This window comes from Sphaerodactylus townsendi, linkage group LG06 (assembly GCF_021028975.2).
Source record: "Sphaerodactylus townsendi isolate TG3544 linkage group LG06, MPM_Stown_v2.3, whole genome shotgun sequence".
Classification (NCBI taxonomy): Eukaryota; Metazoa; Chordata; class Lepidosauria; order Squamata; family Sphaerodactylidae; genus Sphaerodactylus; species Sphaerodactylus townsendi.
Genome location: NC_059430.1, coordinates 112,229,598 through 112,256,763, shown reverse-complemented (window position 1 = coordinate 112,256,763; position 27,166 = coordinate 112,229,598). Strand labels below are relative to the sequence as shown.

General features: G+C 45.8%; 1 protein-coding gene across 1 annotated transcript in view; it reads left to right on the top strand.

The window, feature by feature from the left end:
• SDC3 (syndecan 3) overlaps positions 1-27,166 on the top strand; it is a 132,051-nt gene that overhangs the window by 82,902 nt on the left and 21,983 nt on the right. Inside the window, 1 exon segment of the mRNA XM_048501630.1 lies at positions 26,030-26,156. Coding sequence (XP_048357587.1) covers positions 26,030-26,156 — 127 coding nt within the window.

The window sequence follows — 27,166 nt, the reverse complement described above, 5'->3', positions numbered from 1 at the left end:
ATACTTCACAAACCAGGGTTCTAAACAGGAATTAAACTGTGGTTTTGAATTTCGGTTTACGGGGAACAGACATACTACAGTTCACTTGTGTTCATCTGTTGCATAGAACAGGAGTTCTAAGGATCCCTTAGCTGAGATCTGTGAAATAAGTGGGTGGAGGGGGTGTCCTAGGAGAAGAAGCAAGCCACATTTGTGCCTTTTGAATACATGGATTTGTCTTGTGCGAATCAACTACTTCTGACAGTGTTCTGTCAAGGTCTTAATTTCCAGTTCTGACTGGCAGCTGCTCACCAGGTTCTCAGGCAGAGATCTTTCATATCAATTATTTCCTGATCCCCTTTTTAACTGGAAATGCTGGCAAGCGAACATGGAATCATCTGCATGCCAAGAAAGTGATCTGTCTTTGTGCTGTGAACTCTTCCTTTAAATTACAGCAGATCACTGCTTACTGTGATATCAAAACACAGGTAACACTAAATCTAATAGCCAAGGGCCCGTCTTTGAGCAAACCATCTATGGAGCATCAACTTCGATTCCTGTCGTTTATGGTTCTAGACATCCAGGGGAAAATCTTACTCAGCACCCCCATCCCCATTTTGGGACTGAAGTAGACTCACAATGGAATAGCATAAGGTACAGGTGTTGGAGTTAAAGCTGTTGGAGCTAAGGCAGCAGTTTGGGTTGCTGTGGTAACCTGAATTGTAGGTGACCAGGATGCTGTGGTAACCAGAACATTGGAGGTGACCAGAATGAAGGGGGAAAAAAGGTGGACAGTGTTGAGTAATGAGAAGAGCACAATAGCTGGTGTCAGGGATGGTGGGGGTGGGAAGAGGACAATTGCCCCACAAGCCCCGCTCTTATGCATATATATTCCTGTTAAGTAACTGGAATATTTAAGTAAAGTGCTCTCGGGTAGACCAACCTCAGAAAGAAGACGTGGTTCTTCTGAGCAACGTACCCACCCCCATCAGTGAATTGGATTTTCCAGGAAATTTTTTTGATTCTGATTCAAAGTCAATAATCAGATAATGCTCACACAATATTTAAATAACGATAACAAAAGAAGACAAATAGGCCAGGTGTAAGCCTGGACCGTGAACAAGCACTGGGGTTTATCCTTGCTTCACATTCAGATTGCTGCTCAAACTAACTATAAATGTATGGATTTATATATGTGGGAGGGAAAAATTTCCACAGAAAAATATTTATCTACTTCATTTATACCCCATCTTGCTCCCCAGTGGGGACCCAAAGTTACATTTTCCTTGTTTCTTTCTTTGTCTCCTCAAACAACCCCGTGAGGTGGGTTAGGCTTGAAAACATTTGACTGGCACAAAGTCATCCGGCAAGTTTCCGTGAGATGGGAATTTGAACCTGGCCCTGCCAGATCCTAATCTAACATTCTAACTGCTACCCCATAACATTGTGTGCCATGTTTCAGGAGCGTGGGTGAGACCCTTTGCTTGTTGGGACATGTGTTAGCAGGTGGTCCCATCTTGAAATAGCCGCTGTCAGAAGACTCGGTGAGGTGGAACTCTCCCCAAGGGACAGGGTTTGTGCCCAGGATGGAAGTTAATGTGGCTTTTTGGGTGGTCATTGTGGCTCCCCATGAGCTGCAGAGTGAGTACAGCTGCCCTAAGCTGAGGCAAAGCCTAACGTGACTGCTTCAAGGCCAAACATCACGTTGACTGGTAATGTTGCCCACACCTAATAAATGTGATCTCTGTTTAGCTTCAAGCTGAGTAAGAGCAAGGAGGTTTCCTTCCTTGCAAAATCATTCTGAGAGTGGAGTCGAGACATCGACTTCGGTGATGGCCCTTCTCAAAATACCTTTTCCAGCAAATCTCGAGAGAGTAGGAAATCTGCCCTTCACAATCTGGCCTGGAGACCGGAAGTTGGCACAAACCCGCTCCGTTAAAACAGAGACGCAAAGAAAGGGTCTTTTGTGTGTGTGGAGTGGGGTAGGGAATGAAGTGCCCAGTGGGCGGGTTTGGTGGATGTGGGGGTCTCTGTCACCACTGAGGAGGCGGAGGAGGTGAATGCTCATTCCAGATCTGGGAGGGGCGACCAACAGAAGTCCAGTTTCTCCACGAGAAAATTAAGCCCCCACAGAGACTCTGTGATGGAAGAAAAGCACAGCAGGAGGTCTTGCTGACCTGCATCCAGGGTATTTTCTCCAAGAGGAAATAAGAGGGCCAGCATTCATCAAGACTGGTGCTGTCTCCTCTCAACTCATTTCTATTTATCCCATTCAATCTCTTGCAAGTTGATAGCTCTTTAAAACATTTGCATGTTTTATATTTTGGTTTTTTTTGTTCTGTATCTTTTACCAAATTTTGTGTTCATGGTATTACACACACCCACACATCCCTTCTGTTCGTTCCTTTCCCCTTGGTTCTGTACACTTTTAATCAGGGACGGCCCCTCCGAAGCGGTCCCTGCGACCTGAAAACTCACCACATTTGATAGCCAAGCTTTTTTTTTGAAAAGCCTCCTTGTTTTGACATATGAGAAAGGCCACTCAGTGTGGAGATGAAAAAGATGTGTGGGAAGGGAGAGATGAATCAAAGCATCTCTGAGCCACTTCATTGTCTGAGATATACCAGTCTAATTAGATCCATTTGGTTTATTGGATTTTTAAAAATTCCACTGTTCTTTTATTTATTCCACTGTTCTTCTGGCCATCCATTTTTATTCCATCCTTCTTCCAAGAAACTAAGGGCAGTATATGTGATCCTTCCCTCCTCCCTTTTAGCCTTACAATAATCCTGTTAGGTTAGACTGAAAGAAGGTGACAGGCCCAAGGTCACTCAGTGAACTGAGGGAAGAGATTCGAACCTTGGCCTTCCTAGTCCAGTGCTCTAGCATAGCAGGTTTGCCATTGCCCACCCACTGTGGGTAAGCCCCTGCCGTCAGCCCTAATTATCCTGCCCTCAAGAAGCTGAGAAGTGGGGGAAAATGACTAGAAAATGGCCTCTTTAGTGACGCTGTAGGAATTTCCTCATGTCTCTGTGATCTTTACCATAGAGATTACAGAAAACTCCTAGAGTGATGTCACATCCTGCCCAAATTCCACCCTCCCAAGGCAATGCCCTCTAAATCTCCCAGCATTTGCTGTGGCTGTTTGGGAAACCATGTAACCCAGCGTTCTTCAATATAATGGCCACTGATGTGTTGTCTGGCATCCATCCCCCCAAATAAAAAGCCAATTGTGGCTATTTCAGTGAAGTAGGAGGTGTACGGCAGGCATCATTATTGTGTCTGTTGGGAATTACCCAGTTGCTAATATCTGCTTTGGTACATGGGAGCAGGCTTGGCTTGAGAGCCCACTTTGTTTTGTGAATGGATCCAGCCCTTATGGCAGCCATTTTGTGATTGGCGCCCCTTGCCTGTTGTCAAAATTCCAAAAGTGCCTACAGGTTTCAACAAGGTAGGGGACCTCTACTCTAAATACCTACACCCACACAGTCTGGTGGGCATCCTCTCATTTATGAGTTTTTAAGCGATTTTCCATAACTGGATCCAGGCATGCTTATTTTCAGTAAGGTTGTTTTACTTTGCAACTTCAGAGCAAACGCTGTGACCTGTCGATACTCGTCCGGACGTTCTAACAGGACATTTTTATGCAGAGGCACATATGAATCTCTCTGCCCGCCCCCCGCCCTCCATCCACTCTCTCAACAAAAAGCTCCCCAGCTGGCTAGCATCCTGACTGAATGTTTGAATTATATTCATTTCTTGGACTTCGAACTCATTGATCTTGACTGCCTTGAAGTCAGGCCTGGTCTGATGCCAATGGCTTTTGTTGGTATCTTTAAAAAGAAGGAACTAGGGCACACGGGATAGTAATGGATTGCTTAGTGTCCCTCGCTGGAGCACAGTGTCACTAATGTTTGGGTTGCAAATAAATCACCGGGAGTCTGTATGTGTAGGTGTGTGTGTGTGTTTGTGTATGTGTGTGTGGGTTTTCACATTTAACAGTTCCACACATCCCAACAGAGTGAGGACAGATCTCCACTCTTGATGGGTGGCAACGGCTCTGGCAATTTCTGCTCTCATTTCATGGCTTTATCTTAACATTATGGGCTTGGAGGGGAAATGTTTGAGAAGCATTGTGGCTGTGCAGATTCAAGGGCTTAGGCCCTGTGCCAATTGGAAGGTTGCCTGTCATTGAGTAATTTAGATTTCTTTCTGGAAGGAAGCCTTATGTTGCGCCAAGCTCTGATCTCTCCCCCTCCCCCAGCATGGTGTCAGTGTAGACTGTGTTTCATTGGGGTGCTGCCAGAGGCCTGCAGGGCAGTCAGACTGATGCAGACGTCAGAGAGACAGCGTGGTGCAGTGGTTAGAGTGTGGGACTTAGATCTGGGAGAGCCAGGTTCAGATCTTCACTGTACTGTGGAAGCTCGCTGGGTGACTTCGGACCAGTGAGACCTACTCAGCTTGCCTCACAGGTTGGGTTGCCAGCTCAGGGTTGGGAAATACCTGTAGAGTTTCGGGTGGAGCCTGAAGAGGGTGGGATTTGGGGAGAATACGGACTTCAGTAGAGTATAATGGTGCAGAATCCACCTTCCAAAGCAGCCATTTTCTCCAGGTAAACTGACCTTTGTTGCCTGGAGATAATTTGTAATCCCAGGTTATCTCCAGCCGCCACCTGGAGGTTGGCCCCACTACTCACAGGGTTGTTGTGAGAACAAAATGAAGTGGAGAATGATTTAATGCAATTCAGCAGGATCTATAAGACAGAGCTGTTCCACCAGCTATGTTGAGGCAGCTATGGGTGTACATCAACGGCCTCCCTCCCTCCCTCCCTCCCTCCCTCCCTTCCTTCCTTCCTTCCTTCCTTCCTTCCTTCCTTCCTTCCTTCCTTCCTTCCTTCCTTCCTTCCTTCCTTCCTTCCTTCCTTCCTTCCTTCCTTCCTTCCTTCCTTCCTTCCTTCCTTCTTGTTCCTTTCCCCCCAACTCTATTTACTATATTGCTTTTTGATCCACCTGCTGAAGTCCCATTTAAGTTTGAGATCAGAAGTGTTGTATAGAATGAGGGACAAATGCATAGGGACATTTGACTGATGGCCTGCACTAGTTTTCTGCTATTATAGGGCACAAGTTCTCTGTTGTTTACAAAATGTTATGTCTTGGAATTTATTTATGATGTTTCCTCATGTTTGATCAGAATCGGAAACTGCCAAAACCTGAAAGGGTGGTATACAAATTTTAAGAAAGAAAGAAAGAAAAGCTGCTTTAGGGCCCCATTGGGGAGAAAAGTGGGGTATAAATTCATTTAAAAACTCTATCCCTGATGGCACCTATGCAAGGTAAGAGTAGGAAAGATTATATACTTAGGCCCCTTCCGCACAGGCAGAATAATGCACTTTCAATCCACTTTCAATCCACTTTCAATGCACTTTGCAACTGGATTTTACTGTGCAGAATAGCAAAATCCACTTTCAAACGATTGTGAAAGTGGATTGAAAGTGCATTATTCACGGAAGGGACCTGAAATGAAACTACTCATTTGATCCAATGGCCTTCAGAGATATCATGCTGGTAGCAAAAGAAAGATTAAGTGGATACCCTCCAAGACTGTGGCAGGACCATGCACATGTTGCCTTATTCTTCACCCACCCCCTGCCCTGAATTGTTTAAGGTTGAGGAAATGACATGTTGAAGGTGGGTAGAAGACCAGCATTGAACAAGGACCGGGCTGGAGCATGGGGGAAAGAGTTAAACTCCACTCTCTTCTTGAGCATCACAGCCCTAATCCACACGCCGCCTTTCCTCTGTGGCCACTTGTGAGGCTGAATTATACATTAGGGATTCAGTCCCGTGTCCCTTGGCCTGCATTCGGCTTGTGTTGACTGAAATTTCGAGGAGGGCCAGCTGCTGTAGGAACGCTTGCATGGAAATGGGGTTTTGTGGTGCCGCAGATACTCCACCCCAGAAACCAATTCGGCGGAGTGAGCTAGCCCGACCCCAGAACCTCTTTTCATTGTTTTTGAAGGAGCTTTTTGTTCGCTGAGGCCCCCCCCCCCCGAATCTTAAAAAAAAAAAAGCTTTAGATTTTCTCCTGGCTGTGCTTTTCCCCCATTGCAAAAGGTTGCGTTTGCCATGGGAGAATGCTAATGTACTTTCTCTCAGCTTCACCCTTTGAAGGGAACTGCGTGTTTTAAAAGAAAGACAACTTTGTTGTCGAATGGAAAATGTTCCAATTTAACCCACTTGCTCTTTCTCTCTCTCTGTCTCCCTTGGCAGGCTAACCCTTCTTCAGTTCTGCGGGTGGGAAGTTCCTTCTGGCTAATTACACTTCCTTTTATTGTTGCCTTTTTACTTTGAGGTGTGTGTGTCAGAGGAAGAATATTTTATTTCCCTCTCTGATTTTGGTTAGTGGTATTAAATTGAGAACATCTCGTTAGTGGTTAGAGCATCGACACTGATCTAGGAGACCCGGGTTTGAATCCCCACTCTGTAATGGAAGCTTTTTTGGTGACTTTGGCTAGTCACTCTCTCTCTCAGTATATCCTACATCACAGGGTGGTCGTGAGGATAAAATGAAGGAGAGGAGAAGAATGTTGTACTCTGCTCCGGTTCCCTGTTGAGGAAGCTTTTTTTTTGCTGTCGAGGTACAGCCAATTTATGACCCCCCTGTAGGGTTTTCAGGGCAACCGATGACTTATCACTTGCTTCAGTGGTACACATGGGCCAGTCTGTCTTTTATTTAAATTATATTTTGTAAGGTTTTTTTGAGTCTCCTTAGTGGGAGAAAAGCAGGGTGTGTGTATGTCTGTATATGTGCACGTATAGGCATAATAATTAAATGCTGTCAAGTCACAACCAATTTTTGCCTGGCCCCCATGGGGTTTCAAGGCAAGAGATAGAGGTGGTTTGCCATTGCCTACCACTCAATAGAAACCCTGGAGTTTCTTAGTGGTCTCCCATCCTAGTACTAACCAGAGCCAAACCTGCTTGGCTTCTGAGAGCTGACAAGAGTGGACTAGCACGAGCTTTCCAGATTAGAGCCATATATTAATTGTGTGCCCTCAAGTCAATAGGAGGTATAGTGTCAAGATCGAGGGACGTAATTGCACCTCTCTATTCTGCATTGGTTAGACCTCACCTGGAATATTGTGTACAGTTCTGGCCACTGCAATTCAAGAAGGGTATTGACAAGCTGGAACAGGTCCAGAGGAGGACAACCAAAATGGTAAAAGGTCTGGGATCCATGCCCTACGAGTAGAGACTTAGGGAGCTGAGTATGTTTAGTTTGGTGAAGAGAAGGTTAAGAGGTGACATGATAGCTATATTTAGATATTTGAAGGGATGTCATGTTGGTGAGGGAGCATGTTGTTTTCTGCTGCTCCTGAGACTAGGACCAGGAGTAATGGGTTCAAGGTGCAGGAAAAGAGATTCCACGTAAACATCAGGAAGAACTTCTGACAGTAAGGGCTATTCGACAATGGAATGCAGTACCTTGGAGTGTGGTAGAGTCTTCTACTTTGGAGGTTTTCAAAGAGAGGGTGGATGGCCAGCTGTCAGGAGTGCTTTGATTGTGTGTTCCTGCATGGCAGTGGGTTGGACTTGATGGTCCCTGAGGTCTCTTCCAACTCTATGATTCTATGATTCTAAGTTACAGACAACTTGTGGTGACCCCATAGGCTTTTCAAGGCAACAGGTGGTTTGCCACTGCTTGCCTCTAAGCAGAAACTCTGAATTTCCTTGGAGGTTTCCTGTCCAAGTACTAGCCAGAACCGATTGGGCTTACCTTCTGGTATGTATAAAAATTTGGCAGAGAACACAGAACTGCCATCATTTTTTGTGGTCTGGGTTGCTTGGTCTGTACTGGTCTTTGAGATAAACTAAACTGCATGTTCCAAGTTTTGACAATTAAGGTATAAAAATGTTCCCTTTTCAGATTTTTCTATCAGTCAGGAATGTGTGAGGCTGCATGTATATCTAGGTTTGACTTTCTAAGAGGCCTGGAGGAACGTACTGCATTATAGAGCATTTTCCCTCAAGTCCATCATTAATCTCTCAAAGAATCTGTTATCATTTTTCACCATCTTGGAGATAGTCATGAATGTAGCAGGTAGATGTAAATTATTTTGTCACATTTTAAATGTTTTAAATTGTGTCATGAATGTTGTAAACTGCCTCTAGCTCGAAAAGGGGAGGGGTGGCATATTAAATCCAAATAAATACATCTTTCTTCTTTCTGAGGAGAGATTTACAAATATCTGCCGTTCAAATAACGTTTCTAGCAGTGAGGAAGGCTTGGGCTACTTCTGTGTCAAATTTTATTTCGCTTCCTCACAAAGACTTCCCCCCCCTAATTTTGAGGTAACTTGTTGAGAGTCCCTCTCCCATTTTGTAGGAAAGCTATAGAGATGTTTGATTTGGAAAATTTTCTAGTTTTCTGTGTGGCTTATGGCATGCCAAATTTGAAGGGTAAATTATAGAGGCGAATCCTGGCAATTTCAGTACCCACATGAGGTAATAATGTCTCGAGGTCTGCCATGTTCCAGAGGAACTGGCACGGTGTGATTTTCCAACCAGTATTAACTGCCAGTCGTTCTACACGAGAAATAGAAAGAGCAATAACACTAACTAGCAATACATCCTTCCATTTTGTAAGGTGTTTATCTCCCTGTTCGAAAGCTCCTACGAAAAGTACAAAATAAATAAGAATAAGTGGATGAGTAAGACTGGAACGTCTTTATGTATATAATATACTAGTAAGCCCAGTTTATATTTGTCAAGCATAAATATTTTATCAACTTGAACGATAAATAATGTGACCGTAGTTTTGGCAGCATAATAAGGGAAAGTAATTTTTTAATCTCCGCTTGGAAGAGACAAGTCATTCCGACAGGCTCAGTATTACTCATACTTACATTAAGAAGCAAATCTCAGTATTTCTTTGTCTGGAACCCTTGATTTAATTTAATTGAAATGGGGTGAAAGTCATGGCGCACTGTCCCCTCAGTTCACAGGCGGTGTCTGTATACAACATCAGTAGCGTACGGTGGCGGAAGCGGCCTCTTGCGCTGGACAAGGGATTCAATTGTGCAAGGCCAAACGGACTCTGCCGAGGGCCTCTTATTGCTTGCCAGGAGCACAAACATCTTCCCAGAGATCAATGCCCACTCAGTTCAGTGTTTGCCCTCGCAATTTGCTCACAGTCACGACATCGGCTAATTGTCGACACACAACCTCAATGCCTGATCTGTCTGCCTCAAAGCGGACAGAAATGCGGGGACCAGCGCTGCACTGCTGTTGTCGTTGTCAGGAAGTTTTGCATCAATCAAAAATGGAGTGTCTGGGGGTCCACTTTGTGCTTTAATTTGAACCGATAGAAATGCCACTGGGGCTGACTTCTGCATAAAAGATGGGTCATGCGTCTGTTAGTTCTGGGACCAACCTGATCTTGCTATCAGGAGACACCAAAGTGACACCTACACATCGGGTTGGATCGTGGACAGGGCATTGAGCAAAACCAAGTGAAGAAGCTGGCTGGATCCAACCCATTCTTATTTTTATGGAATATGAGTAGTTTTTGGTGGTTGTTTTTTTTAAATGCCTATTAAAGGTCTCTGAAATCTGGAATATGAGTATATACAGGCCAATGTGGTGTAGTGGTTAGGATGTTGAACTGGGAGCTGTAATATCTAGGTTCAGATCCCCACTGGGCATGATGCTCATCTGAGTGACTCTGGCACTCTTCCCCCCATTCCCTCCCTCCCTCCCTCCCTCTGTCTGCACCATTTCATAGGGTTGCTTTGAAGATGTAATTGGAAATGGAGAACCAGTTTCAGATACCATTAAATATACACAAGTCAATGTAGTGTAGCGGTTAGAGTGTTGGACTAGAATCCTGGAGAACCAGGTTCAAATCCCCACTCTGCCATCAAAGCTTATGCCAGTCACTCTTCTTGAGCCCAAACTACTTTATGAGATTTGAGAATAAAATGTAGAACGGAGAACCAGGTAGCCCTCGCCTGAGGTTCTTGGACAAAAGGCAGGGGGGAAATGTATAAAATCCACACTTGGCTGCGGTCAGATGTTTTTAAGCAATAGACAGCCAGTTGATAATATGTGCTTGTGAATTAGATGATTGACACCCCGGTTGTTCTTTGTCTAGAAATACTGGTGAGTCTGTCAGTGCAGAAAAACATCTTACTTTGCACTTCATTACGTTCAAAGCTATTCCAGCGCTTCTTATTTATTCAAAATACCCCGTGCTAGTCCAGCATTCCATACAAATCAGCCACAGCAAGGGAGAAAAATATCTCATATTTGTAAGCTGTGGCCTTTTGGGGAGGAAGGGTGGGGGCTTATTTTTTAAAAAACAAAAAACACCTAGATCCTTAGGGAAATGAATTGCTTGAGGCAATCTTGCATTGTGGTGTCAGAGCTGAGGAGAAATCTCAGGCTGGTCTGATGCAATTTGTTGCTAACCTTCAGGCTTCCTCATTTGTCATTCCTCACTGAGCTTTAAGGCCGGGGAGACAGAGGTTGGCTTCTTCACATCCCTTCCCTGGAGATGGAGCAGAGCGAAGTTTGGAAATGATGTGGAGTTAACAGCATGCGACTGGCATTTTTATAATCTCTCTCTCTCTCTCTGTGTCTCTCCTGCTATGTAAAAATCCCATCTATCTAAATTTTTATCCAGCGCTTCCTGTCAGGACCCCAACGGTAGTATCAATGTCTCAGCCTCAGTTTTCTCTTCCTAGCAGTCCTGGCTTAAGCAGAAGATAGGGGCAGTGGCTCCGTAGAGGAGAATTTTCTTTGTATGCAGAAAGTCCCAAGTTCTGTCTTCAGTATCTTCAGGAAGGCGGTAGATTCAGGGGTCCCCAAGAGAGCACCCATATGTACACCACCAACACCTTTCCTGGTGTCTGCCAATTGTTTTCATAAACTAGGCGTGGTCAGATGGGGCTTTTACCCAGGGAAACTTCCTGTTGTCCACTGAAGATTTCATTGGCTGTACAGATTTTTAAAAAAATGTTGCTATGTCAGTAGCTGTCACCACTGCATACGGAACTTCATTGTAACTGAAGGTAAGCTGTAGTGGCCATTTTGTGGCTGGCTCCACCTCTTGTGGCAGCCATTTTGTGGCTGTGCCCACCACGTTGTGTCAGAAGTCCAAAGGTGCCTGCAGGCTCAGAAAGGTTGTGAATTCCTTACTGGGGAGAAAAATTGGGTATTTACATCAATAAATAAATATATTTTATGCCTAATAAAGGTTTTGGGATTGGATTGGATTGAAATAAACAATATAAGTAGATTTTAATACATCTAATAAAAGCTAATCTATATATTGAGTTAACAAGCTCCTTTACTGAGTTTTCAAAGCAATATACAAAGATTTTAAAAGTTTTTTAAAAATCAGATTCATTGTTACCATGTGATTATGTTTTCTGCGAGCCGAGATACACATGACCTGTACCTGACAATGCTACCAACTGTTTGTTTAGTTTATAGCCACCTAGTGTTGTGTTCAGCAATCCTTACCACTCACAATGCTGTTTTTTGGCTGCAAGTATATGCCAAGTTGAACCCACACGTGGCAGTGGTTATAGAAAATGGTGTCTTTCTCATGGACTTGGCCTCAATGAAGAAAAGGAAAACACTGGCAGAATAAAACCCCAACATTTGGTGCTGCTAATCTGAGATAATACAGTGCTGGAGTGAAATGGCACTCAACTGCCTTCATCCCTTCACATAGTTGTATTGTGACATTTTCTGTTCGGATCCAACTTGTGGCAGAACCAAGACGAACACTGTCCAAAAGTCAGTTATGTTCAGTCTCAACTACCAAGAGACATAGTTTCACAGCCCAAAAGTCAGTTATTTTCAGTCTCAACTACCAAGAGACATAGTTTTGCAATTCCCTGCTGGGGCTGCAAGCGAGTGCTATTTCTGACTAGTATTTTACAACTACCCATATTACGATGGTGAAACTTCAAGGCTGAGGTACTGTAGCTTCCAAACATGAGCGGTTTCAGGAGGAGTTGATTGCCCCTGCCCTATGCTCCATTCTGCTGCATCTCAGTCAGTTCTCTGCTGTATAAACGTTTCGCTTGGTCTGCCTTCACTTGGGGGAATTCAAAAAAAGTTTAATGTTTGGACATGGCACACGTTTGCATAACATTTTGGCTGATGCCTTTCCTCCCCTTTCAAGCTTCTGATGAGTCCAAGAGCATGTGGGCAGTGATTGAATTGTCAGTAGGAATCCCAGTTTGATTGCCTCATGGCCGGCTGTACTTGGACACTGGCAATGTCCTGCTCCCTGCTTGGAAGCCAGCTGCCGACCATCTGCCTTCCTGACCTGGGAACCAGAGAAGATAATCTGTGTTACTTCTTCCCCCTCCTGGCTTTCTTTGAAAGTGTTGCAGCAAGCTAGGCAGGCCAGTTTCTGAACACTCTGCCTGATTTTGTTGTTTGACGAGAGTTCGGCCACCAGGGGAACCGAATTCTCAAATGAAGGAGCGATTTGTGAGAGTTCAGAACAACCTATACAGTGTGCATAGTTTTCCATGATATTTTAAAGAGAGCAGAGCCAGCATAGAGAAAAGGAGAGGAGTTATCTTTCAGCTTTGGCAGGTCTGACATCAATACACCTTGAACCACCCCTGAATTGCACAACTACAGGACTTTTTTGCGGGGGGGGGGGGAGTGATTAAACCCATTTGCACATACTACATTGCATATCTCTTGACTGTAAGGGTATGAAGGCAGAAAGATGTGAATTCTGCAGGGAAGAGTTGACAGAATCTTACCCAAGCAGCCTGGCAAGCTGATACGAAGTCCCAGGAAACACAGAACCATGGGAAGAAGTGGGTGGGGGAGTACTGGGTATCTGCAAATGCTGGCCCCCAACAGCCCCAGTTAATCCCCAGTATTTCCAGGATTTTTCAGGACCCATTTTTTGATCTCCCCAAAAAGCCCAGATACATTTGAGAGACCCAATTATGCCTGAAAAACACCAATAAGGTGGGTTTTTTTTAAAGGGGGGGGTATATGTATTTGGCTTGGTTATATCCCTAGATGCTACTAACCCTTTTAGAAAATTTAAGTGCTCCTCAATCCCTGGGGTTGTACATCTGGATCCAAGCCACTGTGTCATTATCCAGTGGGAAAATTCAGCACGAGCTTCTCTTTTTTTAAAACAATTATATCCAAAGTTATGCTTAAAAAGTTACCCCCATTGGAATTTCTTTTCAGATTGTGGAGTTCCAAATTAATCAGTCATGGTTTCAGGGAGGCACCAATACATAGTGGTCCACCAGTATTTTGTTTGCTTGTGATTCTGTACTTCCCTAGTGGTCTCCCATCCAAGTACTAACTAGGGCTGATCCTGCTTAGCGTCTGAGGCTAGCCTAGGTCATCCAGGTCAGCACCTTCCCACACCACTATTCCCTAAAAGGGAAGATAATGCTCAAAAATCTGAGCATTGCATGCTCTTATATAGGGCACCGGTTAATTCTTGAGAAGCAGTGGATGACATCAGATTTTGATCAGTAACAGAATGAATGACAGCGAATAGGACGCTCCGCTTGTGAGTGTCTAATGCTGTTAAAACGATCCCGGCATCTCTGGATCTGATCACAGAAGAACTAACAGCTAGGCTATGTGGGCCACCTAGCTTGACTCCGCATTGTTCTTTTCTGACTTTTTGAGGAGCTCTGCTGTTTCATATTAAATTACAATCCGCATAATTTGGTCTACAAACCATCCGAACCAACTCAGCTGGAACTGGGTACCTGAAAAGTACTCAAGGGGAAAGGCAAGGTCATCTTGCCGGCATGCGCAAGTGAAGCCAGACATCAAAGTGTCCAGAAATATCTCTTGACTTCAAACACAATGTGCAATTCTCCCTTTGCTTTTTCTCTGAACCTGAAGAGGAGATCAGAGCCGCCACCATGAGGATGAAGGAAGCGGGTTTCCATGGTTACTGTTGTCATGTCAGTGGCTATTAGGAGAGTATCCAAGCAGGATATCTCTCTCCAGTTCTCCGGGTTTAAAGTCTGCGATTGATTGATATCCCCCGATGAGGTTTTTATGTGCACTTTGCACGCTGGTGTCCCTGCGCAGGTTGTGTTGTTTCTTTGCCGAGAGACTCGTGTAGAAATATATCTTTTTTTCTTGCCAGAACAGAGAGGAATTCTGGGGAACGGACAAGTGCTCATGTCAAAATGGGTCATCCTTCCAGTTATTTCCAGGAATAGATATCAGAGCATCAGAATCAGCAGAGCCCTTTTCTGGTTTGGGTGTTGGTCAATATCACTGTAGAAGTCAGTTGTGGCTTTCAAGTCCTTCTAGGCCTATGCTCTTCCCTTAATGAATGCATTTATTTGTTTAAAATTTTCGTAATTGATCATTGACCTGTCTGGAGTTGGCAACTTCCAGCAACCCAAAGCCTCCATACACCACGAGGGGGCACTGTTGACCCCTGGCATGCTGCTTTATAGCAAGAAACCAGGTCAGGCCTACTCTCCCCGTGGCAATAATTAATCTGCCCTGTGGTGGTGTCACCATGAACGCCATTGGGCAGACAGGGGAGGTGGCAGATTGGGGTCTCTGCCATCCCTAGTCGCTTGTTTGCCCAGGTGGCTGGATAAGGAACCTAATGGTGATGGCAGCCAGGAGCAATGTCCACTGCTTCTTTACCTTCCCTCTCCCAGTAGGTCAGGGGTCTGCAACCTATGGCTCTCCAGATGTTCATGGACTACAATTCCCATCAGCCCCCCAATTGGCCATGCTGGCAGGGGCTGATGGGAATTGTAGTCCATGAACATCTGGAGAGCCAGGGGCTGCAGATCCCTGCAGTAGGCGGTGGCAGCTGCGGTTCTGGCCCGTGTTTCCCAGCTGGCATTGCCACTCACTTGTTGAGCCGCTGGTTTGGATGGACGGGTGAGCTGCTGTTTGCCTCATTTTAGCAGACTTGTCACTTGTCTAGGGTTGCCAACCCCCAGCTGGAGGTCTCCTGGAATTATAACTGATCTCCAGACTATGGAGATCAGTCCCCCTGGGAGAAAATGGCTGCTGGAGGGATGACTCTATACTCGGTTGTACTCGGTTAAGGTCCCTCCCTTCCCCCAAACTCCGCCTTCTACAGGCTACACCCCCAAATCTCCAGGGATTTTCCAATCCAGAGTTGGAACCCCTCCACTTGCCATGGTGTTCTGCATGGAAAAGAGGAAGGACGTCTTATGAGTCCAAGAAAGAACCCTATTTTGAGGGCTCCCGAAAACTGAAACCAGTCTGAAAAGGCCAGGCTTGATTGTCTCTTTCTGATGAGAACTCTGATTTCACAGCAATCTGCAAAAAAGTTTTGTGCTTTACCAAGCTTTTACATTGCAATTTTCAGAGGAATACTGAAGCTTCAGATGTGTTGTGTGAAGGACACAGTAGTCTATTTCTTGTGTATCTAATCTAAATTTTAATACTCTTTTAATTGCAGTTGTTGGATGTCTTGAAATGAAAGTGCTCCAATGTTGCATCATAATTTTATTGTTCATTAGTAATTTTTTTTTCTATTGGTCTATCACTGTTTTCAAATTGAACTGAAGGCAGCCCTGGGAGACGTATTTGGTGGCTCATTCCTTGCGTCGGGCCATTGAAAAATGGATGTTACAGGCTACTGCAGTGACTGTGATCCAGTTTAGAGACCGACAACCCCAATGCGTGTTTCCCTCTCTTTTCCAGCTGAGTTGCATTGTAAAAGCTAGAGTGGCTCAGGTGGGAAAAGGGAGGGGGTCTTTAAAGTCCCACCAAACGATGGGGGGAAACTATAGAGTCTGCCATTTTGAAGGTAGTCCATTGATCCATCCTGTTTTTCCATATTGGCTACAGGCGGAGCATCTTCATGATCTGGTTTAAAGGGGAAAGTCGTGGGAGATCCGTATTGTGTGGCCACTCCCATTTAAATGGAAAGCTTCCTGCGTTCTGTTGGGGAAAAATATCCCTGTGTGGAAGCGACCTCAGGGCAAGAGGTACATACTTAGGAGTTCGCATCAGAAGACAGAAAGTCCTTAGCCCAACCTCTGCTCTGCTCCCTTGGAATCCTCAAGTTGCCTTAAACCTTGATTAGAGTGAGGGGGGTGTTCCATGCATTTTCCAAATCTTGCTAAATTCCCCCATATATGGTCCAGGGGAAGATCTAAGACCTGATCGATCATTGGATCAACCTTGGCGAAGTACCTTTCGGCTTAGCCTAACGAGGCAGGGGTGAAAGACCTTTAAGGCCTTACGCGGCATGGGGCCCTCATACCTGCGGGACCGCATCACCCCTTACGTCCCAAATAGGCCGCTGCATTGGGCGGCGGCAGAGCTGCTGGAGATCCCTGGCCCTGCGACGGTGCGGCTGGCCTCGACCCGGGCCAGGGCCTTCACGGCCCTGGCCCCTGCCTGGTGGAATGCTCTACCTCCAGCTGTCCGGGCCCTGCGGGACCTTGGTGAGTTCCGCAGGGCCTGTAAGACTGAGCTATTCCACCGGGCCTTTGGGGGGGCTGGCCGCGGTTTTATTACCCCCCACTGAATCTGCTGTTTTCTATCTGGCCGGGCCCTGGTTTCCATCTTGGGCCCGACCTATCCCCTCCCTCCTGGCCTGTAGATCGGGCGCTTTGATCTTTGATATTTGATGTTTTAACTGATAGGTAATTGAAACTGTTTTAAGTTTTAAAGTTTTAAGTTAAGTTTTAATGAATTAAGCTGCACTCTTGTAATTGATATGTTCTGTTGATTGTCGTTGAATGTGCAGCCATTCTGTGAGCCGCCTCGAGCCCTTTGGGGGTGAGGCGGCTTATAAATCTCATCATAAATAAATAAATAAATAAATAAGGATATATTGCCTCGCCTGATTAGCTAATTGTGGCTTTGTATGGAAGCAGAGGTGGGATCCAGCAGGTTCTCGCAGGTCCCCGAGAGTAGGTTACTAATTATTTGTGTGTGCCGAGAGGGGGTTACTAATTGGTGATTTTGCCCCGTGATTTTTGCCTTAGTTACGCCCCTCCTCTCAGCAGTAGCACACAGAACTTGAAGCAGTCTAGCAGGAGGTGCACCGGCGTGCATGGCAGCCTGTGCCTGCGTGCATTTGTTTCCCGCCCAAGAACCGGCGCAGTGGCTGCATCCTTGCCACAGCCCTGCCCAGGAATGCCCCGCCCCAGAATGCCTGGCCACGCCCCCATCATGCCCCGCCCAGCCCCATTGGCGCTACGCCACAGTTTGAATCCCACCACCATGGGAACCTATTACTAAAAATTTTGGATCCCACCACTGTATGGAAGGGACTGAAAAGTGACCTTGGGAAGATGAGAATAACTCAAATGTACGAGAGCGGCTGATTTTGCACCCCCAGGAACAGGGCTTGGCTTGCACCCTAGGGGTTCAACTTTCCAAAATGCCATTTGCAATCCAGCACTGGCCCTTCGAATGAAGCCAAGTCACTAATGGAGGCAGCACTAAGCTAGTTAACAAAAGTTCCCCAGGAGGAGATGTGAGCGCGGTAAGATGTAATTGCATAAATGGGAGTCGGTTCCGGGCAGCTAAAAGCCTCCCCTGCTGAGTCCACACAATCAGTGGGGGCGGATGGAGTGTGAGTCTCGCAAAAGAGAACAGCTGTAGAAAGCAGATATGTTGACTGACCCTCAGATGGTACCTACTGCTGAAGCTCTGCACCAGAAAAATCAGAATATATGAAACTGAATGCACCAGCTGCCCATTTTTTTTTTGCAACGGGCAGTTTGTTTGCATCCTAGGAAAGCTGGTTATCCAGCCCAGGGGAGCAAGTTTAGGTTAACCTCTGAGCACCAGCCAAGCCCCAATTAAACATTCTGCTCCTCAAATCTGGTTTCAGAGAATAGCTGTGTTGAATAGCTGTGGTGATAGAAGAGCTAGATTTGAGTCCAGTATAGGTTTTCGAGAGTCTTTGCTGGCTGCTAAGGGGCTAGTAGCGCTAGAGGAGCTAACCCTCTTCCACATTTTACATGGATGGAGTGAGTGTCATTTTACTACTCCTCAGCATTTCCAGCGTGGTGTAATGGTTAAAAGCAGGTGGATTCTAATCTGGCGAACCAGGTTTGATTCCCCACTCCTCCACCTGAGTGGCAGAGGCTTATCTGGTGAACCAGATGTGTTTCCTCACTCCTACATTCCTGCTGGGTGACCGTGGGCTAGTCACAGTTCTCTCAGAACTCTCTCAGCCCCAACTGCCTGACAAGGTGTCTGTTATGGGGAGAGGAAGGGAAGGGAGTCTGTAAGCCATCTTGAGTCTATTTGCAGGAGAGAAAGGTGGGGTATAAATCCAAACTTCTTCTTCTTTCTAGTGCGGAAAAAACTTTATGTACATAAGCTTGCAGTTATACACAACAGGAGTCCTGTATGGTATGATTGAGGACTGTAACAGTATCCATTTATACTCTGTTCCATAGAAAGATAATGGTGCAGCCAGTTGAGGTGCAGCTATTAAGAAAATAGTATGTTTCTGCATTAGAATTGAATCCCAAATGAATATGGGAATTATCACTTATTTTTACACACTGCCTTTGTCAAAACCATTATTTTGTGCATTATTGAACATGGTACTTTGATACAAGAGAGTTTATAGTTCATCAGACGATTAACAGATGGGGGGAGCAGGGCTAGGGAGGCACTCGGTCCCAGGCAGAGCATTCTATAACAAAGAAGGTCCAGCCTGCTTTGTTCTTTGGCAGAGGAATACACAACTCTACTATTATCTTTCTGGGTAACAGAGCATAGCTAGCCTCTCTTTCCCACTGCCCCTCCCCCCTCCGCTTTTATTTCCCCTTCCCCCTTTTTCTTTTCTTTCACTTCTCCCCTCTCTGTATTTTTCTGTATCATAAATTGATGTCTTGGTTTTATAGATGGTTCCTTGAGAATGTTCCATCCCCCTCGGGTTAATCTGATTGGCTTTGGGAAGCTGATCAATCTATTGTGGTTGGCTTTAATGTTTATTACGAGGACGGTCCTAAGCCACCCTGAGTCCATATGGGGACAGGCAGTGCAGAAGCCAAATAAATTGAAATAAACAAAATATATAAATAGTAGGCCAATTTATTGTCGAAGGCTTTCACGTCCGGATTCAACTGGTTGTTGTGGGTATTCCGGGCTGCGTGGCCGTGGTCTGGTGGATCTTGTTCCTAACGTTTCGCCTGCATCTGTGGCTGGCATCTTTAGAGGTGTATCACAGAGAGAAGCCACAACAACCAATCGGCCAATTGTTATTCCCATTTTATAAGGCCTGAAGCATGTCGATTCTCACTTGCTTGTAGCTATTCAGTGGGTTAATGGCAGAAGCAAGAGTTGAACTGGCATCATGTCATCTTTTCTGGCTCAGTTGCTTTGCTTCACAGAGCCTCGCTGACTCTGTCAAATATGAGTATTCAGGCTTGCTTTGTGACGTCAGGTGCCATTGACCTTTTTGGAACAGTAATCTCTGAGTGCCGAGGCAGAAACCACAAAATTACAGAGCGTGCATGGTTGCTGCCCTCGATCTCTTCCACCTCTCCCTCTCTCGATGTGAAACCTACTCTTAGAAAAAGTGGCATCGCAGAGCTAGTTTCCACACCCCTTTGAGCAAAATCCAGTGAAGGTGCATGTTTATGGGGGGACAACCTGCAACACGACAACATCACATCCTGTGCTTGCTAATTGTGGGAGGTGATGGTCATTGTGGGAGGTGTCAAAGACACATGCTTTGGAAAGTCTATTTTGAGCGTGTAATGATATGTCTCCTAAGAACTTATACACTGTATACGTGTTTTCTTCCAAGGCAATTGATTACAGCTGGATGCAGAGAAGATAGACTATTATCTATTCACAAAGTGTATAATGGAAGTTGGGGAGAGGACTTTGGCTCAGGGGCACAAGACCTTGGGTCAGGTTTAACCCTCAGAATCTCCAGCTAAAAGAATCAGATGATAGGCACTGTGAAAGACCCTGGAGAACTGCTGAGTAGACAGTACTGGGGTGGACAGTATTGATCTTCATAGACCAAAGGTCTGACTCAAAGTAAAGCTGCTTTCATGGATGGGGTGTGTGTGTGTCCACCATCACAGGGATGGGCTTAACTATTCAAGTTGGTGACGTGCTAGATAGTTTTCTGCTACGTTGGGCTAGTCACAGTTCTCTCAGAACTCTCTCAGCCCCACCTACCTCACAAGGCATCTGTTGTGGGGAGGGGAAGGCGCTTTGAGACCCCTTAAAGGTAGAAGAAGAAGAGTTTGGATTTATATCCCCCCTTTCTCTCCTGCAGGAGACTCAAAGGGGCTTACAATCTCCTTGCCCTTCCCCCCTCACAATAAACACCCTGTGAGGTAGGTGGGGCTGAGAGAGCTCCGAGAAGCTGTGACTAGCCCAAGGTCACCCAGCTGGCGTGTGTGGGAGTGTACAGGCTAATCTGAATTCCCCAGATAAGCCTCCACAGCTCAGGAGGCAGAGCTGGGAATCAAACCCGGTTCCTCCAGATTAGATACACGAGCTCTTAACCTCCTACGCCACTGCTGCTCCTAGAAGTGGGGCATAAAAAACCAACACTACTGTTTTTTGGTTAAAATCAAAACGTATATTTTTAAATTTATTTATTTATTTATTTATTTATTTAATTTAATTTAATATACCGCCCCATCCCCGAAGGGCTCTGGGTGGTATACAACATAAAACCACATAAATCATCGTAATCAAATTTTTTCGTCTGCTGGAAAGTCCTGTTAAGTCACAACTGACTTGTAGGGTTTTCAAGACAAGAGATATTTACAGGTGGTTTGCCATTACCTGCTTCTGTATAGCAACCTTGGACTTCTTTACTGGTCATCCATCCAACTACTAACCAAGGCTAACCTTACTTAGCTTCCAAGGTCTGATGAGATTGGGGCAGCCTGGGTTATCCAGGTCAGGGCATTGTTTATCCAGGCTGCAACTTGACAGCACTACACACACACACCCTCTTGTGTTCCAATTGGCAGCAGGAAATAGGACTCGCAATAATGGATATGAATTATGAGGAGTTCCAACTAAGTATTAGAAAAAATGTTTACAGTAAAAGTTGTACAACAGTGGAATCGACTAGGGGGATGGTGAGTTCCCTCACTGGCAGTCTTTAAGCAGTGGATGGACCAAACGCTTGTCTGGGATGTTCTAGGCCAGGGGTAGGGAACCTGCGGCTCTCCAGATGTTCAGGAACTACAATTCCCATCAGCCCCTACCAGCATGGCCAATTGGCCATGCTGACAGAGGCTGATGGGAATTGTAGTTCCTGAACATCTGGAGAGCCGCAGGTTCCCTACCCCTGTTCTAGGCTGATCCTGCATTGAACTAGATGGTCTGCATGGTCCCTTCCAATTCTATGATTCTAGGGTTGCCCTATTAATGACCTTTTGAGGATGCACACATAAAGAGTCCTTATCAGAGTGATCCAGGGAGGAATCTTCCATGACACCCCAAAGTGTGAGGTAGAACTTGGGTCTCCGGTATTCACTTTCAAGGGAACTCTGGAAAAATGGAAAAAAAGGGAGTGTTTGTCCATTATACCACATCTCATGCTAAGCAGGAGAAAAACACCTATGAGGTCATGTCATCTTTTTGGCATGCATTGCGTTTTACAGAGCTGTAATTGACTAGTGGCCCACTGCCAAGGTGTAAATATAATTGGAATGAAGCTGTGGTTCCCGTCTCCCCATGGCGTATGCTGAGCTTTTGGTTTTACTAATCAAATGTGGACTGTTGCCTTTGTATGCTTCTCAGATACTCTGGGATCAGATCTCCCAATAACTTCAGAGATATGAATAATTTCATATCATGCTTATCTGCTGAAGCAAGAATATACTTGAATCCGCCTGGTTCTGAATCAGACCATTGGCCAACTGTAGTCAGTATTGTCTGCCATGAATATTAGTAGCTCTCTAGTGTCTCAGATGGAAGGCTTTCATATCATGTCCAACTGGGACTGTTTAACTGGGGAGATGTTGGACCTCCTATATCAGGGGTAGGGAACCTGCGGCTCTCCAGATGTTCAAGAACTACAATTCCCATCAGCCTCTGTCAGCATGGCCAATTGGCCATGCTGCTAGGGGCTGATGGGAATTGTAGTTCTTGAACATCTGGAGAGCCGCAGGTTCCCTACCCCTGTCCTATATACAGAACAAATGCTGTATAAGGAGCAGCAGTGGTGTAGTGGTTAAGAGCAGGTGTACTCTAACCTGGAGGAACCGCATTTGATTCCCTGCTCTGCCGCTTGAGCTGTGGAGGCTTATCTGGGGAATTCAGTTTAGCCTGTGCACTCCAACACATGTCAGCTGGGTGACCTTGGGCTAGTCACAGTTCTTCTGAGCTCCCTCAGCCCCACCTGCCTCACAGGGTGTTTGTTGTGAGGGGGGAAGGGGAAGGAGTTTGTAAGCCCCTTTGAGTCACCTACAGGAGAGAAAGTGGGGATATAAATCCAACTCCTCCTGCTCCTCCTGCTCCTCCTGCTCCTCCTGCTCCTCCTCCTCCTCTTCTTCTTCTTCTTCTTCTTCTTCTTCTTCTTCTTCTTCTTCTTCTTCTTCTTCTTCTTCTTCTTCTTCTTCTTCTTCTTCTTCTTCTTCTTCTTCTTCTTCTTCTTCTTCTTCTTCTTCTTCTTCTTCTTCTTCTTCTTCTTCTTCTTCTTCTTCTTCTTCTTCTTCTTCTTGAGTCATGGCTCTGCCATTTCTTGTTAAGAAATGTCCTGTTTGTTCACTCGCTATCCAACTGTTTTCTACAACAGTTCCTGCTGTTTTTCCTTTAGTGGCTGTTCCACCCCCATCTTCAGCTATACTTGTCCTTGGCAAGGACAAAACTATGTTTAGCTTGATCTGGAGCCTGTGCCTCTTCCCTCATCTCCTCCTTGCCCAGATCCTCAGACTTTCTCCAAAACATCTGTGGGCGTAGAACTTCCATGGATGTGAATTACACCTCTGCTTCTTATATTTATTTGTTCAACCCACCTTTCTCCACCATGGGGGACTGAAGGGGCTTATAAACCTTTTCCTCTCCTCTCCCACAACAACCCTATAAAGTGAGGGGAGGGGCGGCATAAAAGTTGAACAACGACGATGACGAGACGATGATGATTCAGTGACTATGGCACAAACTATCTGAGGTCGTCCCAGTGGTAATCGCTGGGCGCCATTCCAAGAACATTAGGACAGCACTTGAAACATCTTCAAATTGACAAAATCAACATCTGTCAGATTCAGAAGGCAGCCCCGCTGGGATCCGCACAGATATTATGCCGATGCATCCTAGGCCTTTGGGCGAGGCTCGAGTTGCAATGAAAGGCCAAGAACCAGCTAAAGAACTGGCATCTGTAATATTAAACAAGATGTAATAATGATAATAAGGAGGAGGAAGAGGAGATTAGGTTGAGAATGTGCCCCTAGTCATCCAATGAACTTCCATGGCCAAATGGGGATTTGATTGTAGTCTGACAAACTACATCATACTGACTCTTCTACATTTTCTGAGGTATGTGGACTACTGGTCCAACCAAGATGGCTCCTCACCCGTTTCTTCCCTGACCCTTTCCCATATGGTTTGATTTTTGCTTGGCCCAATCTTGGAGGGTTCCTTCACCCTTCTGCAGTCACCCCCCCCCCCATTACCAGTTTCTGAGGGTGGTGGGAGAAAGAGTCATCGGTAGGAAAGAGAATAGCCAGTAAGCCATGCTGTATGTAGCTGCTCTGTCCCAATAGCCTCTTGACTTTGGTTTGCTTCTAGCTGTAGGATGAAACTGTCCAGGTGTTGCACTCCTGAGTTAGATCTTCTTTAAAGACACAGAAATTTAATCAAGAAAGGGAACAGCCTTGGTTTGACAAAGTTCACACTCAAGGTAATTTCATCCTATTTAGCAGCTCAAGGGTTTTGCTTTGCATTCTGGCCAAATGATGGCCGTTGACACCAGAACTCCAGTGGTGCTTTCTTGAGAAAAGGAATTGACAGCGATCCGAGATACTAATTTGTATTTATTTATTTGTGAGAGCTTTTCTGTGCTGCTTCTTTCCCCCAAAGGAAACCCCCAAGTGGTTTACCGAAATGTCCATGACAAATCAGACTGAACAAACAATGCTTTTTGTTTTCCTTGGGACTGACCTGGCCCATGCTGTATTTTAGTGCTTTTTAAAGTGGTTGGCTTGTAAGGTGTAGATTTATATGAATAGTGATGTGTTTGTGCTGCACGCTTTTAACGTTGATAAATTGCACATTTTGTGTTGTTGTTAGCTGCCCTGAGCCCAGTTTGAGCCAGGAAAGGACGGGATAGAAGTTGAAGGAGGAAGGAATACAGAAAGAAGGACAGAAAGAAAGAGGGAAGGCAGACAGACGTGGTGGGCAGGCGCTCCTTTTGAGGTTGGCCTGCTGTAGATCCCAAGCTCTGAGCCAAGGGCCCCTCTGAACCAAGGGCTTCTGATCACGCTCCAGCTTGACTATCTGCAGGCAGAGGAGAAACCGAAGCCTGCCGAGATGCAACTCAGTTTCTGCCAGTAATCGTGCTCCCCCCGCCCCCATGACTGTCCTTGTGTGTGTTGCCAGCAACCTCCTCCTTTCCCCCATGTCCTCTGGCAGTCTCAAAGGGCTTAGGAGGGAGGGAATGTTGTCTTGATTGCCTTTGGGTATACAGAAGATATGATACTGCTGGGGATGGCCCATGGTGTGTTTTTCATGTTACAGTAAAAGTGAGAGCTTGAGAAAAGGAAATGTGGTCTGCATTGGTGGAATGGCAAGTACATTGGGACAGATCAAATGTAGTCTAGTGGTTAGGAGTGGCATCCTCTCATCTGGAGAACCTGGTTTGATTCCTCACTCCTTCACATGAGTGGCAGACTCTGATCCGGTGAATCGGGTTTGTTTCCCCACTCCTCCACATGAAGCCTTCTGGTTGACCTTTGGCCAGTCATGGTTCTCTAAGAATTCTCTCAGGCCCCTTCTGCACATGCAGAATAATGCACTTTCAATCCACTCACACAATTGTTTGCAAGTGGGTTTTGCTGTTTTGCACAGCAAGTGCATTGAAGTGCATTGAAAGTGCATTGAAGTGCATTGAAAGGGGATTGAAAGTGCATCAGAGGTGGGATCCAGCAGGTTCTCACAGGTTCCCGAGAGTAGGTTACTAATTATTTGTGTGTGCCGAGAGGGGGTTACTAATTGGTGATTTTGCCACATGATTTTTGCCTTAGTTATGGCCCTCCTCCGCTCCTCAGCAGTAGCGCGCAGAACTTGAAGCAGTCTAGCAGGAAGTGCACCGGCGTACGTGGCAGCCTGCGTACATTCGTTTCCCACCCAAGGACCGGTGCAGCAGCTGCATCCTTGCCACAGCCCCACCCAGCAATGCCCCGCCCCTGGAATGCCCGGCCACGCCCCCATCGTGGCCCGCCCAGCCCCATTGGCGCTACGCCACTGTTTGAATACCACCACCATGGGAACCTGTTACTAAAATTTTTGGATCCCACCACTGAAGTGAATTATTCTGCATTTGCGGAAGGGGCCTCAGTTCTCACACCTCACAAGATGTCCGTTGTGGGGAGAGGAAGAGAAGGAATTTGTAAGGTGCTTCAAGACATCTTGTGGTTGAGAAAAGTGGGGTATAAATCTAAAGTTCTTTTCTGCTGTATGGGCTAGGTGAGGCAAAAATGTTTGACTGGTATTAAAAGTTTGGCTGGTGGGCTAGAAGAAGAACTTAAGTTAGGATGAAACAGGATTGCTTCAGACATCAAAGAGCCCAAAATGTAGTCCTCCTAGAACTGTATGACCCAGTAGTCTGAGTTTCAAGGTCTGCATTGCTGTCAGTCTGTTTCTGAGTATAGCACAAAGTTCTAGTTTTGACTGATATGTAACCTTCTGCTGAGATCAGATCACCTTCAAAGTTGAGATGGGCAGTCACCATGGCTGTCTCCTCTTTGTGGTAGCTGTCCAGCCATGCAGTACCCTTTTCAGTAACCTTCATTTGGTGCCTATGTGACTCTAAGCCTTACATCCATACAGATGAATATGTTTCTTTCTGATCTCAGGCTCAGCGCTGGCACAAGGAAGACTATGAACGGCCCATTGACCTGGAAGGCTCTGGAGACGACGACTCCTTTGAGGATGAAGAAATTGAGGAACCCGATGAAATCTACTCAGGTTCTGGCTCAGGATGTGAGTATATATCTCTCTGAAAAGTCCTGAATTAGACAGATAATCACCATGGAGAGCAGACCATTTCTTTGGGTCCATGGTCATCTGCCCGTGGGTTTGGCTGAGAACCTCCACCTGCTGTGTTGTAACCCAATAGACCATAGGTGTCAAACTCACGGCCCTCCAGATGTAATGGACTACAGATTCCATCATCCCCTGCCAGCTTAATGCTGACAGGGGATGATGGGAACTGTAGTCCATTACATCTGGAGAACCGCGAGTTTGACACCTGTGCAATAGACAGTCACCATTTTTTTTGTTACTGCTGTTTGGAAGGACTCCCTGGTCATGTGCTTGTGTACAGACCGAGAGTTCCCCATTCTCTACCATACTTTAGACAAACTCTGAGAGAAGCAGCAAGAGGGGGAGGCCACTCTGTGCAGAGAAAATTCTTTTTAGGACTCCTCCTCTTCCTTCATTGTGACTTCCTGTCACTTGAATACAAGTAGCAGGTTGGCTGCTGCTGACTGGGGTGGTTCTGAGGAGCTCAGGGTTTTCCATTCCCTATTTTATATGTGGAACAGTATGGGATAGCCCAGGAGTCTGCAACCTGTGGCTCTCCAGATGTTAATGGACTACAATTCCCATCAGCCCCTGCCAGCACGGCCAATTGGCCATGCTGGCAGGGGCTGATGGGATTTGTAGTCCATTAACATCTGGAGAGCCACAGGTTGCAGACCCCTGGGATTTGCAGGTTGCAGACCCCTGATGGGATTTGTAGTCCATGAACATCTGGAGAGCCGCAGGTTGCAGACCCCTGATCTCATCAGATCTCAGAAGCTAAGCAGGGTCAGTACTTGAAAGGGAGACACCAAGGAAGACTCTGCAGAGGAAGGCAATGGCAAACCACCTCTGCTTCTCACTTGCTTTGAAAGCCCCTAGCTTGGGTGGCCATAAGTCAGTTGTTGTTTTGACAGCACATATGTTATCTTTGCAGCAACCCATCAATGTAGACAAGGTTATTACTGGCT